This window comes from Astatotilapia calliptera, chromosome 14 (assembly GCF_964374335.1).
Source record: "Astatotilapia calliptera chromosome 14, fAstCal68.1, whole genome shotgun sequence".
In the NCBI taxonomy this organism is placed as follows: domain Eukaryota; kingdom Metazoa; phylum Chordata; class Actinopteri; order Cichliformes; family Cichlidae; genus Astatotilapia; species Astatotilapia calliptera.
The window spans coordinates 1,892,685-1,910,635 of NC_137435.1; the positions used below are offsets into that span (position 1 = coordinate 1,892,685).

Below are 17,951 nucleotides of genomic sequence, written 5' to 3' on the forward strand. Positions count from 1 at the left end.
ACAGGCCATTTACCATTTACCATTTATGTTCTCCACAAAATATCAGATATCAGGGGCTTCATTCATTCATGGTGTGGAGGGAAGCTACGACCGAGGTTTTATTTTTGTGTGTGTGATTCTGAAAATGGAAGACATCAAATAAAAAACACTGACATGAATAATGATGGTGAAAGGAAAAGACTTTTATACCAAAAAACAGAAATAAAATAACCACAGTTCACAGCGTGACAAAGTGCAGGATGCATTCTCTCATTACAATACTGATTGTTCAGGTTAGAGATAAATAGCGTAGCATATTTTAGTAAGAAAAATATACAATGAGAGCTGATTTTTTGTTGAAATATCAAATATAAAGTGGAAAATAAAGAAAGTGCACAGTAATTAACAAACAAATAACAGGTTACTCAATGCTGATATCTAAAACCTGCAGTGCATGAAGCATGAATCCATACTTGGTTTTTCTTGTGTTGTTTAGCAGGTACGATAACTCCTCTATGCAGATGACACCCAGCTTTACCTCTCTGCTGGCGTCTGTGCAAAAACTCCTCAACGTCACAACTATCCAAGCGATGTCACATGTGTGCACGCACAAATCACACAGGTAACTGTACCCACCAGTCTTTAAGAAAATGTGGGTGTTCCCTGACTGGTTCCTGGAGGTTGCTGTTACTGGGTGAAACTGGTTGTACCAAAGACCTTGGATGCTAACAGATTGCTGTAGCTGCACCTACGTTGGATGAAAGTGTCCGATTTGTCTGAAAACACTGTCAACTACTGAGCGGTAATGAAATCACTTGTTGCCATGTTTGCCTTCAAAGTAAAAGTTGTACTTTTTGAGTGGATTTCAGTTCTAAGGCAGAACTTTGTCTTTGAAGGCAAACTATTCATTTCCGGTTTGTGTCGCACTTTAAGTTTTACGACTGTCTGGTGGTTATTTAGTGGGTATTTTCAGATAAGTCAGTATCTTTCATACACACTACAGGTGATTGTGTAGTGACCTGCTCATTAGGCAGGTGTTGTGCTCTTTGTAACCAATTCAAATGACGACTACATTCAGCTACAGAGGACATACAGATATATAAATGGAAATGCTCCCCGTCTGTGGCACATGTGATGTGTTAGCATCCATTGTATGGATTTGAATAAATTTTGTATAGATGGTCATGGCCCCCCCCCTCCCCGAGGATGACTCTTACCCACTTTGTTATCCTGACACCTCTCCACGAGTCCCACCAACAGGTGACCTTTGGTTTTTAACAGATATGTAGAAAAAAACGATAGAACCCATATGAACCTAACACTGAATGCTAACATGATACAGATATAGGACTTGATTTTAATCCACCTCTATAGTCTATTAGTGTGTTAACTGTGTGTTACGATTTGATTAACATGTGTTTAAGGCTATTTTGTGCATGTTTGCACAAAACACTGTAAAGTAAAACCAGACCTCTTTTATAAAGCACCAGTTTAGAAAACACAAAAGTTTTTAACTCTGGACAAACAAAAAAAATGAAATACATAAATGTGATAATGACACATGTGATAATGAGTGGATACTGTAGATGATGAAATGGCAGCTAATATCAAAGTTAAAATAAAATGAGTGAAATTGAAAACCTGTAAAACAAACACTTCTATCGAAGCATCTGCATCGTCCTCCTCCCGCTCTTGAGGGCGACCAGCTTTAACGGCATCGTGACTTCAGCTCCAGGACTGACAACACAGACTTCCTGTTGTAATGAACACTGCAGCCTCTAGGGGCGCTTTCAGCATTTTAACTAACGAACTAACCCTTTAAAAATGTTAGTCTGAAGCTCGTTTTTAGCCATGCTAGCAGCTTTGCAGTAAGGACGGTAACATCCACGCTTGAACGTTGATGTTCAATGAACCACTTCAAACAATCACGGTTTCCACAAAGATGAACTCCTTTCCCCAAAGCACGATTAATTGGTCCTTCGAGAGCCGGAGCCCTGGAGTCGACATTCACCGAGGGGAGAAGAGACACGCTGAAAGACTGACGTCAGTCAGGAAGTTCCTGTAGTAAAGTCCCGAGATGCTAAGCAACGCCAAGTAAGTTGGAGAGTGACTCTATAATCGCAACTGGGTTTGTCTCCCGAAGCTGGGTTTGTGTCCCGCAACTGGGTTTGTGTCCCGAGAAATCGCCCTGGGTTTGTGTCCCGAGTGTCCCTTCATTGGGTTTTGTCGCGCGACTGGGTTAGGGTCCCGAAAGATTGGGTCGGTGTCCCGAGTGTAACGGTGAGAGTTCGAAGTAGGCCTAATTTGTGTTGTTGTTGTTGTCATATGCGTTTGTGTGAATGCTGCGGAGCAGGTGTGGTCTGTGACACGGTTGTTGTTGTTGTTATCATAGGTTCCCGAACAAGTAAGACTGCATCACAGGGAGACAACGCATTCATGCAAGAATTCACTCCCAGCAGCGCGAGATATTCATATTCTAATACAAAACTGTGATTTTGAGGGTAAATTGGTTGCTGTAAAATGTTTAGATTCAAGTCTTAGAAATTTTCAGAAAAAAAACCCCGCCTTGAAGAGTGTGTGGAGAAGGCCAGCCCACATCAGCAGCAGTTAAGATATGCTCTGGTGAATGGCTTTCCCCCACCCCTTGCTGACACAAAATGCTTAGATTATTCTTTGGCTTGCCCTGATCAACAACAGCCTGTGCTCCAGACCTTAGATTTAATTGAGGTGGATAGTTGTTAAAAGTAATCTGCATTAAGCTTGTGGTTGCTCAAATTCAGTACAATGACATATGAGATGAAGTAAAATAGGTAAATATTTAAACTAATGATGTGCATAGAGGCACTTGACCTGTGTGAAAGACTGTCGTCTTATTATGAGCCATTGTTGAGATGTAGAGCACACCTGTGAAAACAACTAATATGCTGAACCCTGTATGAAACATCTAAAAGTACATGATGGAGAAGCTGAATTGAATATGAAAGTGCATATCTTTGCCACTGTGGGGCAAAGCACGCAACCACTGTGTGAGGTTGCGTTGTGGTCTCTTCTGAGCTGATGAGCAAGCTACACATTATCAGATCGAGAGCTGGCTGAGAACTCATCAAAGAGAGGGAAACAGAACTATGATAACTGTGATAACTGGAGTGTGCAGCGTTTCTGTGAGTTCAGCTTCTTCTTTCAGATGTGCAGCAGTTTTTCTGCATCTTGACTCATGTGTGTAGAGCGTTCATAGCATCAGCATCATGATTCTATGAAAAGCACATGAACCAGAAGCTATGGTGGTGATGACAGCAGTTTCCTATGAACATCACCTAATGCTGTGCCACTGCACTGTGCATATGATGACACTCTGAAGACTGCTGGGATCATAACAGCAGTAAGATAACTGGACCCAGCACCCTTTCCACAGAGGGGTTTTTCTGCAGAGCGTGGACAGTGGAGGAGTCATAAGTACCCCCCTCGCAGGACGAAGGCCTGAAGTGAGGTGATGGGGGTTGGTAGAGGCCATAAAACTAGAGTGCTGAGAGGTCTGCAGCTTTCATGATAGCTGAGACCCATGTTGACAAACAACAAAACCAACTGGTATGTTTGAATGCTTATTCTACTCTGGTCCTATGGACAGTGATGGAAACAACTGGAAGAGACATTCATGACGCCCTGCAGAACTCAAACCACTCTGCATAGATGATGGGTGATCACAGCAAAGCTGGGATGTTTTTGAAAATGTTACTTTCTTATTTTAACTATTAAATTAACAATTCATTTGTTTGCTCGTAGGATGCAGTTTGCCATTGGATGAGATCAATGAGGAATGGGATAACTGCTAATACATTTGTCAAACTGTGTACGGTTACAGTAATTTAGGGTGATTGACATATGCTGTGTATAAAAATGTTTGCATTGAAACTGTCAAACATGAGGTGATCATAACTTTTCTAGCATAAAGGTCAAAAAGGGGGGAATGTTAGGTTTTGTATTGTTGATTGTCATTTATGCTTAGAAATATCTACTTATATATGCTTAGAGTTTTATAATTAGTTGTAGATTGGTAGAGGTTTGAGCCTTAATAGTCTGCAAACTTTGTGTGCACACCTACATCCTGGGAGCATGGGAGAGGTCGTACCTTGTCTTATTGTTTCATGGTAGGATAAACGTGGCTGTATCTGTTTTAGGCTAAGTGCCTTTTGTTTAGATGAACTGCTGGACTTCCAGACCAGCAGGTTTAGGGAAGTTATTTATGGGGTCACACTCTGACCACACACACACACACACACACACACACACACACACACACACACACACACACACACACACACACACACACACACACACACACACACACACACACACACACGGTACTCTTTGTTTGTATGTAGACGTCATATGTTAATGAACCTATGCATATTCATGTAACCTCAATAAAAGAGCAGTGTTACGGGGGAGCGGACGAGAGCAACTGGGGTCAACCGAAGGAACGGCGTTTGTCCGGTTTTCTCCCGTGCACGAGAAACATGAAGAACTTTGTCTACTTCGTGTCTTGCTTGCTGTGTAATTATATTGTCTTCAACGTTCCAGCGAATAGGTTCAAGCTACAAACCTGTCAGGGAGATTTACATTTTCCTTTTTAAATATCTGCACAGCTGTTAGATGATTAGTGTGAAATATGGCTCGCACATACATGGACGTCTGTCCTCTGAGCTGCACGTGCTGGGCTCGACCTGCACCGACGGTGTCGAGCAGCCTCTGTTCTCAGCTAGATGTAAGAAGTTATTCCGTTTTTTTCTACCTTACGTTTTTGTAAAATTCATAGTTCATTCCAACCGTATTTTTTAACCGTTTTTAAATTACTTGAACTATTTTGTTCCATTTGGGAGGTTTTGGTTATTGTGCAGCCTGTTGGTCAATGATTATATAGTTCATAGAAATAAACTTGACTACTGTACTCACATGGTGTTCTATGTCAACCACAGTCAAGAGTAAACTGTTATATTTAAGCACCAAGAGCTACGCAGCTATGTTTAGGCATAAAGAACTTGGTCGGCTTCAGCAAATATTGTGGTTTTGGGTTAAAAATGCGACGGCCACATTTAAAACTGAAACTTTGTCCAAAACAAGTCACACTATGACATCGCGTGTCGTTGCTCAGAGGCCAAAGGAAACCGTGCGGGTATCTGTAAGTGGTTTTGGCCAAACATCACCTGAAGAGGAAACAAGGTGGAGCACAGTCTCATTAACCCAGGACGCTGAAACGTGCCATTTGTTCATAATGCGACACTGATAAAAACATTAGCTTGTTGATGGGAAATGTTTTCTGGTGTAAATACTGACAGAGCTGCTAGCATGGCTGTGGACTTTTTCATATCCTTAAAGGGAAAATGAAACTTTGTTCCATAAAATGAATAAATCTGAGTCAGTCCTGGTCAAAAGCATGACTCTCATTCAGAGAAACCACGAGCCTTCCCCAGGCTGAGCTCCATCAGCTGTAACTGTTCTCAGAGAGCTGCTGCTACGCTGCAGAATTCAGGACTTTCTGCGGGTCTTTGACGGTGTTGCTGATCAGCCCCGTTTGGGAGTTTGTACTGTTCTGACTGTGAAGCCTCATCAGCGCCACCTCCTTACTGCTCTCTTCTTCGTCCTCCCCTCGGCTGCTAACCCTCCTCACGGGCAACTCCACCCTCAGCCTCTTCCAGAAGCGTGACGACAGCTCTCTGGACTTGTCCCCCTGCCATCGGACCAGCGCCAGAGCCACCCGGGCCCGCCTCAGCTCCCTGACCCAGCCCTTCCTCCGGACCGGCTTGTACTGGACCAGGATCACCCGCAGGTGCCCAGCTAGCGCCATAGTGTCAATGCCGGCCTTAAGCTCCAGCAGAGCCTGGGAGCCCTGCGAGGCGTAGCCGGGACTGACGACCACCAGGAGGCGCCTGCTGCGAGCCACGAAACTCAGAGTCTCATCTGTGATGGCTGCAGGGAGAGAGGGATAATGAAGGATGGACGGATGAAAGGATGGATGGATGACGTGTGTTTTGGTTCACCTGTTCAGTGTGTGTGTGTGGTGTGTGTGACAGCACACGTGAGTACTCACTCCCGCCTGGCAGGCTGTCTCGGTCGAAGATGCACACCGAGTACCCGAGCTCGTTCTCCAGGACTCTGCGCAGCGTCAACAGAACAAACTGCTCCTCCTCACTGTTCCTCGCATACGAAATGTACACGTCGAACTCCTTATCATCTGAACACACGCACACACACACACTCCATTACAGAGGGGAAACTTCTGAGCTTCAGTCGTCAGGAAGTCAGGACGTAAATGTCACCCACACATGTCGAGTCAGCGAGATAAAAGTGAGTGGAAACTGATCTGATAAAGCGCCTCCTCCTCCTCCTCCTTCTTCTTCTTCATTCTCTACAAAACTAAACTGAACAGTCTCACTCAAGGTTTTGGACTTTTCAAATATGCTGCATGTTTCAGTGAATCGCTGCTCTCCACGTCTGTTCCCATTTTTCCACATGACATGAAAACGTCCCTGCACACACTGCTCAGACGTCCTGTGTGACATTTCTGGTATGCACAAGTTTCATTTGCAGATAAGATACAATCTTTTTCTACCACGACATGTGAAAACTGTCAAATTTTGCCTCCGATCGAGATAAAGCGAGGGGATTTTTCTGTGAGAAGCTGACCGAGTGTCCTCGAACGCAAACATGTAGCTCTGGAGTGATTTTAGGGTCACAAACGTTCTCCTTTAATAAACTAAATGCTGCAAGCGCAGCCAGGCAGCGCGACTCGTAGAGAAGAAATTTAGTGTCAGGGCATAAAAAGTGAAGTGACACTGCAGATATTTCAGTTACCTGGCCAAAAACAAGGCTGTAGCTTTATTACCTCGTGTTTTACACCCCGAATATGCAGAATCATAATCGCACAAAAAGGCGATAAAAACGGTGCGTCTGAGGGTTTATCTGACTGCGGGTCATAAAGGGAACGGGCGAGCAGGTGGAGGGAGCTGGGGGCGGGGTCTCACCTGTGTGCCGCTCGTCTGTGCCAAACCAGGAGCGATAGAGCAGCAGCAGCTCCAGCCAGAAGACGTGATAAACCACGAAGAGGATCAGCATGAGGAGCAGAGTGACGCCGAGGCCGCAGCCCAGCTCCACGGTGGGCAGCGACACTGCAACACAAACACACCTGAGGCCTCAGTGACGGCTAAGCCACGCCCCCACGGACAGAAAACAACACAGGGCAGGGGGTCTTCATCATTTCATTGTAACAAACCTGTAAGAAATGGAACGACATCTGTGCTTTTGATGCTTTCTATCTAACGCTGCTCGAGCTCAAGAGCGCCCCCTGTGGGAGTCCACAGTGGGAGTTCTACATTACGCTGGTTTTGTCATCGACACCTTGGTCTACTAAAGACGTCACAGGTGTTGGGTGGGGATCACCCAGGACCATAATTCCCAAATCGAACTTCCTGTTTGTTCCCTGAGACCTGAAGCTCATCTGGAAAGTGTTTACTGAGCTTGAGTTTCAGATGCATGACGAGCCTTTAATGTGAAACATCCACACGGCGTGAGCAGCGCTTCCTCACCTTCCTCCTCCAGCTGAGCTCTGCGGGTATCGAAGCCTCGCTCGTTCTTCACGGAGCAGTAAAACTCTCGCTTCAGGTCTTTGGACTGGAAGTCCTGGATCACGAGGATGTTCTCGATAGTCAGGTCCCTGAAGTGGTCTCTCACCACCCTCAAAGCACAAAAAGAAGTGACATTTCAAAATAAAAGCACGCTTTCTGCAGGAATTTACTCTCCGCTGCTTTCGTCTGATAGTTCGAGTTGTTTTAAATATGCTGTGCTGCTGATGTCTCGCAGCCTAGTATATATATCAATAAAGTAGTGTTTCAAGTTTGTTACATTTAAACAGCTCCTTTCACATTATAAGCACTGAGGCTACAGACACACTTTACACATTTTATCTTGTTTTTGTAAAACACTCTTTGAGTTGAACTTTAATTCACTATTTTGAGCTTTTTACTGAAAGGTTTGGAGTTAATTCCAACGGTGCAAAAATAGGAGACGCTGATGAAAGTGAAGGAGGCGTCATTTAAAATGAAAAACCCAAATAAAAGCAAAAACCTTAGCAGTGGTCAGCGCTCTTATCATCAAGTTTATTTGGAGATGTGACTTTATAACAAGCGCCCGTGCAGAGCGGCCGCTGGCGCACGCGCTCTGTTCGCACCTGTTAATTTGTGTGAATCGATCAGGAAGTTTGTCCAGCGTCTTCCCATCAACTGTCCACCAGATCTCCCGCCACGGTTTGTCCAGGACGAACGGAAGCTGACCTCTGCACACCAGACGCACCTCGGTGCCTGAAGAGACAGAAGGATATTCATTTCAGTGCAGGATGAAGGTAAAGTGTTTCCTGCTGCAGGCGTGGATGTTCACGTTAAACAGTTCACTCCACTCGTGGATCTGCATGATGCCATAGAGTGGGAATATCCTAATGTGGTCGTTTTGAACTGCGACTCGCGCAAAGCTGCACGTGGAGCTGGAAATGAGCGGCACACGTCCAACTTGGTGACGGACGTGACTCAAAGTGATTTTAGTGTATTCTCTGGATTCATTTCTGTTGAATATTTGCGGTTCATTAAACGATCCGTGCAGAACACATGTTCCCGAGCGTGTTTTTATATCTCGATGTTTCTTTGCTGCACAGCTTCATAAATGCAGTAATTCGGTCTAATTAACGACCCGTTCAAACTTTTTGGAGTCGCAGTGTTTGCATGACTTTATTTTCCTTTCACAGACAATGACGCTGATATTGAAGTCTTAAACTGCTGCTGATGACGGCGCTGCGGCAGTCGTTTCCTTCAGACATTTATCAGCCTGCTGGCTGCAGTCCTGCTCGCCTCCATCGGCACCGACTCACACTGTGTGTGCATGTCGCGTGCGTTGATGGAGCGTGTGCACGCCGTTAGCAGCTCGTTCTGTTTTATGAGACGTTCTCCCGCAGCTTCCACTAATTCTGAGCGGACGATTAACTTTGTGAATGTCGAGTCTCAGAGAGCCAGTTTGAAAGAAGCTGCTGGCAGACGAAGTGCCGCCCGTCACGTCCTCAGAGTCCAGCTGCAGGTGGAAGAACTTCCTCCACAGAGCCACACGACTCTTCCATCAACTGCTGATGTTGTCCATGCACATCTGGACAAATCAGCCTGGTTAGATTCACCCCTGTCCCTGTCCTCTGTGTTAATGAGAGACGTGGCGTCTATGCAGACCTTTGTGTTCATCAGTGTGAGCAGGACTGAAGGCTGCTGTAGATCAACCTCATTACACTCAAAATGTTCTTAATGGGTTCAAAGATATCTGTGCAGCACGTTTTATTCAAGCAGGATTTATGTTCCTGCTGTGAAGAAGTCACAGGACAGCCAATCACATCAAGTTATTTATTTAACATGTGAGCTCTGTTGGTTTTGGTTTTTCTGTTCTTTCAATTTTTTATTCGTCTGCACGTTTTCCATTTTGACCAATCGTTTCTGATCAATAACAAATTAACACTATCGCTCCGTCAACAGCGACCTCCGGCTGTCATCTGCACCAATCAATGCGTCTGCTGCCTCGCATACAAACAGGGTCTCCACAATACACGACTGCAGCAGCTCAGGGTGAATGACGACACAAAGAAAACCCTTAAAAACTTGATTTTTCCTTCCGGTCCTCATCATGACACATTCCAGCCAACAGACATTTTCTCTCGTTCAGGGTCTGCCCCGGGGTCTCCTCCACACTGTTCCCAAAGGAACGGGCACTCCAGCCTGTTCCTGATGGGAACCTGGTCTCAGACTGAGAGGTGCTGAAGCTGGAGGTCATCGCTCCGCAGAGCCAGAAAGACCATGAGGCCACTGAACCCACAGCCCACCAGGACTCTGAATTAGTGCCAGCAATATGAACCAAACAATGGGCCCCAAGGTAAAGCCCAAGGCACGTTTGACCGGCATCTCCAAGTCACGGCAGGGACGGTCAAATGCTCATGAAGTTTATGTAAATCTTTAAATCTACACATAGGAGCGTTTAGCACGTCCTCGAGGCCTCTGAGCTGTAAAGCTGCAGTACAAACAGGAGAAACGTGCAAAGACAAAGATGACTGAACAGCGCTCGGGGGGTTTGTTCACGTACCTGTTTTGACTGTGAAAATCTGGTCATGTGTGGGGTTCATGATGCTGGGCTCTTTGGGCAGCGAGAGGGGCACTGAGAGTAAATGAGAGCACCGGTTACCTGCACAGTTACTGCCTGTAATCTCTGTATGCGAGTTACCAGAAACGGTGTCTCACAGATGGCCGTGACGTTGATGCTCCTGGTGAAGTTGAGTGTTTGGTTCCTCCTCTGGTACTGGACTCTGCAGTAATATAAACCCTGATACTGTTCCATCATGAGGTGAACCTGCAGACTGTTTCCTTTCTGCTCCCTGTCGCTGTCCCAGAACGGATACCAGTCGCACACCTGAGAACGGCGAGATTCACACACTTTAGTTTCATCCAGCCCATCCAGACCCGATCTGCAGACGATATCCTGCAGCTCCGCTCGGCTTTACAGCGTGTTTCAGTTCAGCTGTTTGCTTTACTGACTCGTTGACAGAAGGATTAATGAACAGAGCTGCCACGTTTAAGAGAGGAAAAGCACGAATACCACACTGAACATATTCTGTTAATTGAAAGAAGAAGTAAAACTGTTATTGCAGAAACACAGGCATCCCATCGTACGAGGAAGAGAAAAAAACATTTGTGAGAGAAAAAAGATTAATCAGCTATAACGGTGCTGATACGTCTGTGGTTTACTCAGTCATTAGTATCACAAGGTGTATAACGAAACCAGGGAGACTTCTTTACAAAACACATTCATTTCTAGTTAAACATAAAGTACTTCATTGAAGGGATTCCATAAGGCTCAATATTGGTCCCACTGCTATTTTCAAAATATGGAAAATGACTTTATACAAAGTTAGTTGAATTCTAATAAATATGTTTCTATATCATTAATATGTCATCATTTCACCTCTGCCCCTGAAACAGTGCCTTGATTTTCTTTAAAATAATATATAATAAGTGAGAAAAACATCAACATCAGTCAGAGTAACTAAAGAAAGGTAAAGATAATGTACAGCCATTAGAAAAGTTGCTGACTGGAAATAAAACGGAGCAGCCCAGTAACCATGATTCAAGAGAGCGCCAACATACAGCGACCAGAACAAACCAATAAATCCGTTACACTGAAGGCTGATTGGAGATGAACTCAAACGACAGATCGTGTCAGAAGGTGGACGTCGTCCAGCTGCGGCGACTTCGCTTGGTTAAGTCGCTACTCGCAGAACAGACATCGATATGTTTGGTATTTGATTCAGTTTTGAGTTTGTGTTGGGGCCCAATGTTGTGTTCAAAACAATAAAAATGTTTTTATTTGCAGAAAAATTAAAGATATACTCGATTACTTTTGATCTACTGACATTTAAGAAAATGTCAATTCAATAAAGAACCGAGTGTCTAAAAGGATTTTAATTTGGTGTCATACAGAGAAAGCACTCAGAGGCTGAAGGACCAGGCTTTATGTCAGAGACCAGCATGATTTTAATGTGATTCTGAGTATCTGAATGCAACAGAATCAAAGACTGCAGATAAAACAGGACAGAGGTTAACAGCAGTGCTGAAAACTTACCGGGTGCGCCACAAAGTACCATTGGACCTTTGGTGCGCTCTCTGACATCTTGGTGGCGTCCTGCAGGTCTGGACAGTCTAACGTCTTCCCCTCCTGTAAAGGGATCAAGTCCTCAATCGGTGCCACGGCAACCGGAAGCGCACACTTAACAACGTCGTCCGGCCGCAACACTTTGAGGCGGATGGCGATCTTACTGCAGGAGGACTTGTTACTGCAAGTCAGAGACGGGAGATGTCAGCAAGCAGGAACCCATCCAGAGCATCTGCACATTTCAGCTCCGGCCAAACATTCAGATTTTTATTGGGGGGGGGGGGCAGTATGGAGATTATGTAGGGAAGTGAGGAGAGTGAATGACACACAGGAAACAGTCTGGGGTGGACTCCAACCCAGGCGCCAGCTCAGGAAGGCGCACGATGCTCACGCCTTTCCCACGATGCTGCATCAGCTCTTCTAAAAGTTTCGGGGAACTGACGGCATTCAGAAGCGGCGTTCAGCCGAAACATGACAAAGTGGAGCAGAGCAAACCACAAACCCACAGGACGCGAACACAGGCTGTGATTTTGGGTCATCGCTGGTCTCGGCATCATCAGCACAACAGAAAGAAGCTGGTTGACTCTCTGCTTCATCTCTAAAACTATTGAGCCTCTTATGTTATCACAGGGTTGTGATTCAGATCAAAGATTCTAAACATCACCAACAAACTGATTATTATCTTATCATATGAACAGTCGTGCGCACGCTAGCCCAGCTGTGCTGTTTTACTCTCGAAACCAAACGTCAGGAACTTACAGGCTACAAATACGTGAACTCAGAGGCTCGTGAGAACTTGAGTTTTGACCTCTGAAACATGTGGATGCTATTCCTGCATCTGTGTCTGCACGGCTTTGTGCATGTGCCAAATAATTCTCTGAAGCCGGTAAGACAGAGGAAACAGGAAGTGACCTGACCACACAGGAACGCAGAACTAGATCACCTTGTTCTTTGAGGTCTGCTGCAGTATTGGTACTGAAAGCAGCTCTGGCAGCACTCGTACCACAGACGGCAGCAGCCTCATGACGGACGGACCGGCAGTGAAGTAAACGACGACATCAGAAGAAATACGTTTGTGTTTGTAGCAAATATGAAAATTAAAATACAGACGTCGGTTTTTTGTCTTCATTAGTCACAAAATAACTGATGTGAGCTTAACTGGTTGTGGCTCAGACGACTTACAGGCAGAGCTGTAATGCCTGTCTGACTGGGCCTGATCTCCATGAAATGTGTGCTGTGCGTATGTGTGTGCATTCATGTCTTTGTGGGGACCAACGTTTGAAGGCATGTCTGAGACTCAAAATGTGGTTTTAGTGTCAGGGTTACAGTCGGGTTATGTCAATTAAAAGTCCCCACAAGATATGAATCCCCGACGTGTGTGTGTGTGTGTGTGTGTGTGTGTGTGTGTGTGTGTGTGTGTGTGTGTGTGTGTGTGTGTGTGTGTGTGTGTGTGTGTGTGTGTGTGTGTGTGTGTGAGAGTCTTATTCATGTGCTGAGATAATCTGCCCAGTTCAGATTTATTACGGCCGACTCCTCCAAGTCCCCAAAAACGTTCAGATGGAGCTGAAGGAAACCCCGCCCGTCCTCAGTGACTCGTTGCTAACACGGCGAGCTGTTTTCTCGCCGTGTTAGCGGACGAGTGTACGCCGTGTGCAGAGTGCAGCGGGTTCGAGCCCTCCTCTCTCTCTCCTGTCTGTCTAATAAAAATTCCACGAACAATCATCTTTAAAAACAAAGCGTGACTGTTGTGCACGGCCGTCTAAGTTTTCATGTTTTTTTCAGTATCATTAGAAATGAATGAATCTTGTTTTGGACGCGCTCATTGGCTTATTATATTTTTATATTATTTTGTTTGTGTTTTCTAATAAATACAAAACACAATAGCGACGCAGAGACCAAACAACCAGAAACACAACAACATTATTATTGAAATAAAAAAAGGAAAAGCTTTATATAAAGGTAGTCAAAGCGTCCTCTGAGCGCCGGCTCATCGTTTAAAACGCTTCTTCATCGGTTTGTGTTTCAAGGTGCTCGATGAGCTCACCATCAGCCTGCTGCTGTTGCTCCATCTGATTAACGTGTGATCTCCACACCGTCCAAATGCTTCACGCTTAAAACTCTAACTCCTATAACTAGTTCACATTCTCATTCTTCTGGATTTCAGAATAAAAGACTTATTTATAAATATGTTCCCGTGCGTTGCATGGTCAGGTGACTCGTGAGGTCGAGTAACGCTGATCTGCTTCCTGTTCCCATCACTCGAAATGAATACGAGGCAAATTCAAACGTGAACACTTTTAGTAAAACGGGGCAGGTGACACTTTACTACATCACGGGATCATCACTTTGGCACAGATTGACCCTCGTAGACCGATCTCGCTCCATCGTCCCGAGGCTTGCCCGGACCCTCCTCATCCCCTCGGGACCTGATCCTGTTTGCTGACTGTTACTTGGAGGTTTGGAGCGAGTCCAGCTGACAGGACTTATCCGTCGAGCTGAGCGGCACATTTAAGATGCTCTCACAGCCACTTTGGAAGATTAAGTGTGGAGCGGCCAAGACGGAGGATCGAAGCTAAGAGACCGGCTTGTTGCATCTGACTGATCTACAGGCTGATGACCGGGCTGGACCGGCCGTGTTGGACCATCAGCCGGCTGGAGTCGCTAAAATCGAGGTCTATCCGCGAGACGAGTCTGAAGACTCTGTCAGAATTTATATTAATTGGAGAACAGAGAGGTCAGCTGCCCGCTCAGAGCTGTGGCTGCAGTGAAATTAAATATAATGTGGTCACTGAATGCTGTTGGAGATGGAGGCCCTCTGTCACCCCTCGCCTTACAGCGGCAGTGGAAGTGGGTGTGGCCAAGGCTGAATTGCTAATCATTTACACCTGAGGATAAAGGTGTGCCGGAGGCTGGCTCGGTGAAGCTGCTTCGTAGCACTTTTAAAGCAGTTTGAAATAAAAACAGCATTTCTGGTCGTAACAGAAGGATTACATACTCAGAGGGGGAAGGACCAGTATAAAACCAGTATTTGTAATAAAACCTCGAGGTTCTGACGCTCTGGGCCGTTGACAGGTGAAAACATTAAACAATAACAGGCTCTGAAGGTTAAAACATCCTGAGGAAACAAATTATGAGCAGAAAAGAGGAGGTCGTGTTTAAAGAGGCTCAGTGAGGAACCAGGAATCCTCCACGTCCAGATGAACAGAATCAACCTTTTGGGATTTACTTACCTGGATGATTGAGCGTGCTCAAAGACAAATGTTTGATATATTTGCAACATGCGCTTCGGTTCAGACAAAAACGTTCCCAGCAGCCCCGGCGTCTTACCGCAGCATGCAGATGTACTGGCCGGTGTCGGCGGCGGCGGCCGGCTGCAGAAACAGTCTCTCTCTGTCTTTGCTGAGCCGCGAGCTGCAGAGCAGGATGACATCACCAATGAGTGAACGTAAATCAGACACGACTCAATTAGAACAACATTAGAACAAAGTCGGCGAGGCGGATCGAGCCGCCTCCCAAACACCATACGTCCTCTCTGGAAGGGAAATCGTTACAGCCCACTTCATCATTCAGCTCCTCTCAAAGTGTCTCAATTAGACACAACCCCCCCATCTGCTTTAAACTCAACCAGGCTCATCTGTAATCGATCACAAACACATCGGTTGTTTATTCCCTCTGTTATTCTCCAGACAACATAAAGTTTATATAGAAATAAACCTAAAACCTTGAACTGGAGCAGTGGAAACCTGCAGGGCAGAAAAAGTGAAGCCGGTTTTGGTCCTTTGGCTTCAGCTTCCTTCTAAACTTGGTCGATCGTGGCTCAAGAGTTGGGAGTTCGCCTTGTAATCGGAAGGTTGCCGGTTCGAGCCCTGGCTTGGACAGTCTCGGTCGTTGTGTCCTTGGGCAAGACACTTCACCCGTTGCCTACTGGTGGTGGTCAGAGGGCCCGGTGGCGCCAGTGTCCGGCAGCCTCGCCTCTGTCAGTGCGCCCCAGGGTGGCTGTGGCTACAACGTAGCTGCCATCACCAGTGTGTGAATGTGTGCGTGTGGATGGGTGGATGCTTGTGTATAGTGTAAAGCGCTTTGGGGTCCTTAGGACCAAGTAAAACCAAGTAAAAGCACTATACAAATACAGACCATTTAAACTTCCCCTGAAAATGACGCCGATGCGTTAATGGGGGTTACCTGTACGTGATTGGCTGCTCCAGGTCGTGGCCCTCGGGGAGGCGGTACCAGAAGAGGTTGTGCCCGGCGCTCTGGGTGGAGGTGTAGTTGTAGACGGAGGGATGAGAGAAAAGAGGACAGGAGAGCCAACCGACCTCGCCCTCCACTACAGAGACCGCCCCCTCGCTGGACTCGCCCCAGTCGTAGCACATGGGCTCTGAGAGGAACATTAAAGGAACAGTTCAACCAAAGCAAGTCCTCGGCGTGCAGATCACACCGAGAACGAGCCAAACATTCAACGGATGAACTTTTTTATCAGAAACTGATGAGTGAACAGGAAGAGGAGTTTGTGGGGGTTCTCCCTCTCTGGATCAGGATGCTGGTCTGGCTCTGATTTTTCTGTGCGAATTAAACAGCGCTTAGTGGATGTCATCGTTAACTGGCCTTGTTAAAGGACGCGTCCGCCTCATTAAAGGATTAAAGCGCAGAGGGCAGCTGCTGCACTGCTGAAATTAAACTGCTTGCAGCGGTTATTAAATTTGGTGCAGAAAGCTGCACAGAGCGAAGGACAAAGAGCCATGCGCGTGAACAGATGGAGGCACAGATTTCTGACCCCGACCTCCAGGCTCAGAATATCCCAGCGTCTAGCTGGGAAACACAGACATCAGCATCTGGCACACAGACAGGCTGTGGACATGCTGCCTCACATGTCCACAGCCAACTGAGACCTTTTTTACTTCTTTAAAGTTAGTGTGGGAACCAGATTATGCAACACAGAAAACATTTGTTGTGGCTTTTTAGCCTCTCGTATGTTTGGAAAGCTGAGGAGAGAGAACAGGGCCAACAGCCTCTGCATCAGCCCCACACGGAGATCTCTGCAGCACAGAGCGGTGCAACAGTCACGCCTCGTTTCTTTATGTTGGGCAGGAAAATTGGAAATAGGTGCAGCGATTTATTGAAACTTGGAGAAACATACACAGAAATACGGCAAAAATATGTGACTGCCTTTATTTTTCTGCTTGACCTCTGAGCAGCTCTGTCGCCTCTGCACGATGGAAACATGCAACCTAAGCTAAGGCATGCAATAAAAACGGGCTTTATTCATGTCCTTACAAAAATAGACTGACTGTGCTGTGCCTGGATGGTGTGTGTGTGTGTGTGTGTGTGTGTGTGTGTGTGTGTGTGTGTGTGTGTGTCCCCTGTGATGAAATTTTTCCTGCTGCAGAAAGCAGATGTTCTGATGATGCAGATGTTAATAACAGATGTTAATAATATGAATAAAGCCAAACGGGCCTCACTCACAGTTTTACTGGGGCGCGGAAAATAATGTTTATTTTTATTTTTTGTAAATATGAAAACAACTTCATTAATATTTTATTTATATATTATTCTAGTAATCTGGAAAAATAATCTTCCAAAGTGTTTGACTGAATGTGGACACCCCACGCCCCCCTTTAGACTCAGCCCTGCCTGCTGAAGGTGATGAAGGTCTCGGGTTAAGCGAAACATCAAAACCATCTCTTTCTCTTAACCTGAGCTCGGTAACAGCTCCGCCTCTTTGCTCTCTGCCGAGTGTGTGTAGACCAATGGGTGCAGCGTGTTTAACTATGACATCATCATCTTAGTCACAGGCATGCTCTTTGATACGTTTCTACTGCGGGGCTGTTTTCAGGTGCAGATACGGGCGAAACGCTCACTGACGTCGCGAAGCTCAAAGCAAAAAATGAGCATCAGGGATTTTCTGTGATACTCTGTGAACTGGGCACTCCTACAGAAACAGACAGTAAAATATCATCAGCATAGAAATTACACGAACATCTGCTTAAGTTCCAGATTGCCGTCACTGTCTCTGCTTATGAAAATCATACAAAGGTGGAACAGGAAAAAACAGGGTGAATTTTAGCCCAGCACAGACATCCCGCCGTGCTGAATGAGGTGTCAGTAAAGCCATTAGTGCTGTAGTATTTATAGCTGATGTAATTCTCCTGCAGTGAGGATGAAACAGCTCTAACTGATGGCTGTAACTAAAAGAGAAAGTGCAAACCCTCATCCAGGATTTTTATCGTAAGCAGGACTTAAATTACCGATTGATC

At 45.7% G+C, this 17,951-nt stretch overlaps 1 protein-coding gene across 2 annotated transcripts in view; it reads right to left on the reverse strand.

Moving 5' to 3' along the window:
• Nucleotides 1-17,951, reverse strand: part of il1rap (interleukin 1 receptor accessory protein) — a 29,111-nt gene that overhangs the window by 4,469 nt on the left and 6,691 nt on the right. The window contains exons 3-12 of one of the 2 annotated variants that reach the window (XM_026191892.2): nucleotides 15,880-16,075; nucleotides 15,025-15,108; nucleotides 11,668-11,878; nucleotides 10,290-10,458; nucleotides 10,135-10,206; nucleotides 8,201-8,330; nucleotides 7,560-7,708; nucleotides 6,999-7,142; nucleotides 6,065-6,208; nucleotides 162-5,943 (exon numbers count right to left, since the gene is read on the reverse strand). In XM_026191892.2, coding sequence (XP_026047677.1) covers nucleotides 5,489-5,943; nucleotides 6,065-6,208; nucleotides 6,999-7,142; nucleotides 7,560-7,708; nucleotides 8,201-8,330; nucleotides 10,135-10,206; nucleotides 10,290-10,458; nucleotides 11,668-11,878; nucleotides 15,025-15,108; nucleotides 15,880-16,075 — 1,754 coding nt within the window. In that variant the 3' untranslated portion in view covers nucleotides 162-5,488. Of the gene's footprint in view, nucleotides 1-161; nucleotides 5,944-6,064; nucleotides 6,209-6,998; nucleotides 7,143-7,559; nucleotides 7,709-8,200; nucleotides 8,331-10,134; nucleotides 10,207-10,289; nucleotides 10,459-11,667; nucleotides 11,879-15,024; nucleotides 15,109-15,879; nucleotides 16,076-17,951 lie in introns of those variants that run through there. The other variant, XM_026191890.2, reaches the window with a different exon arrangement.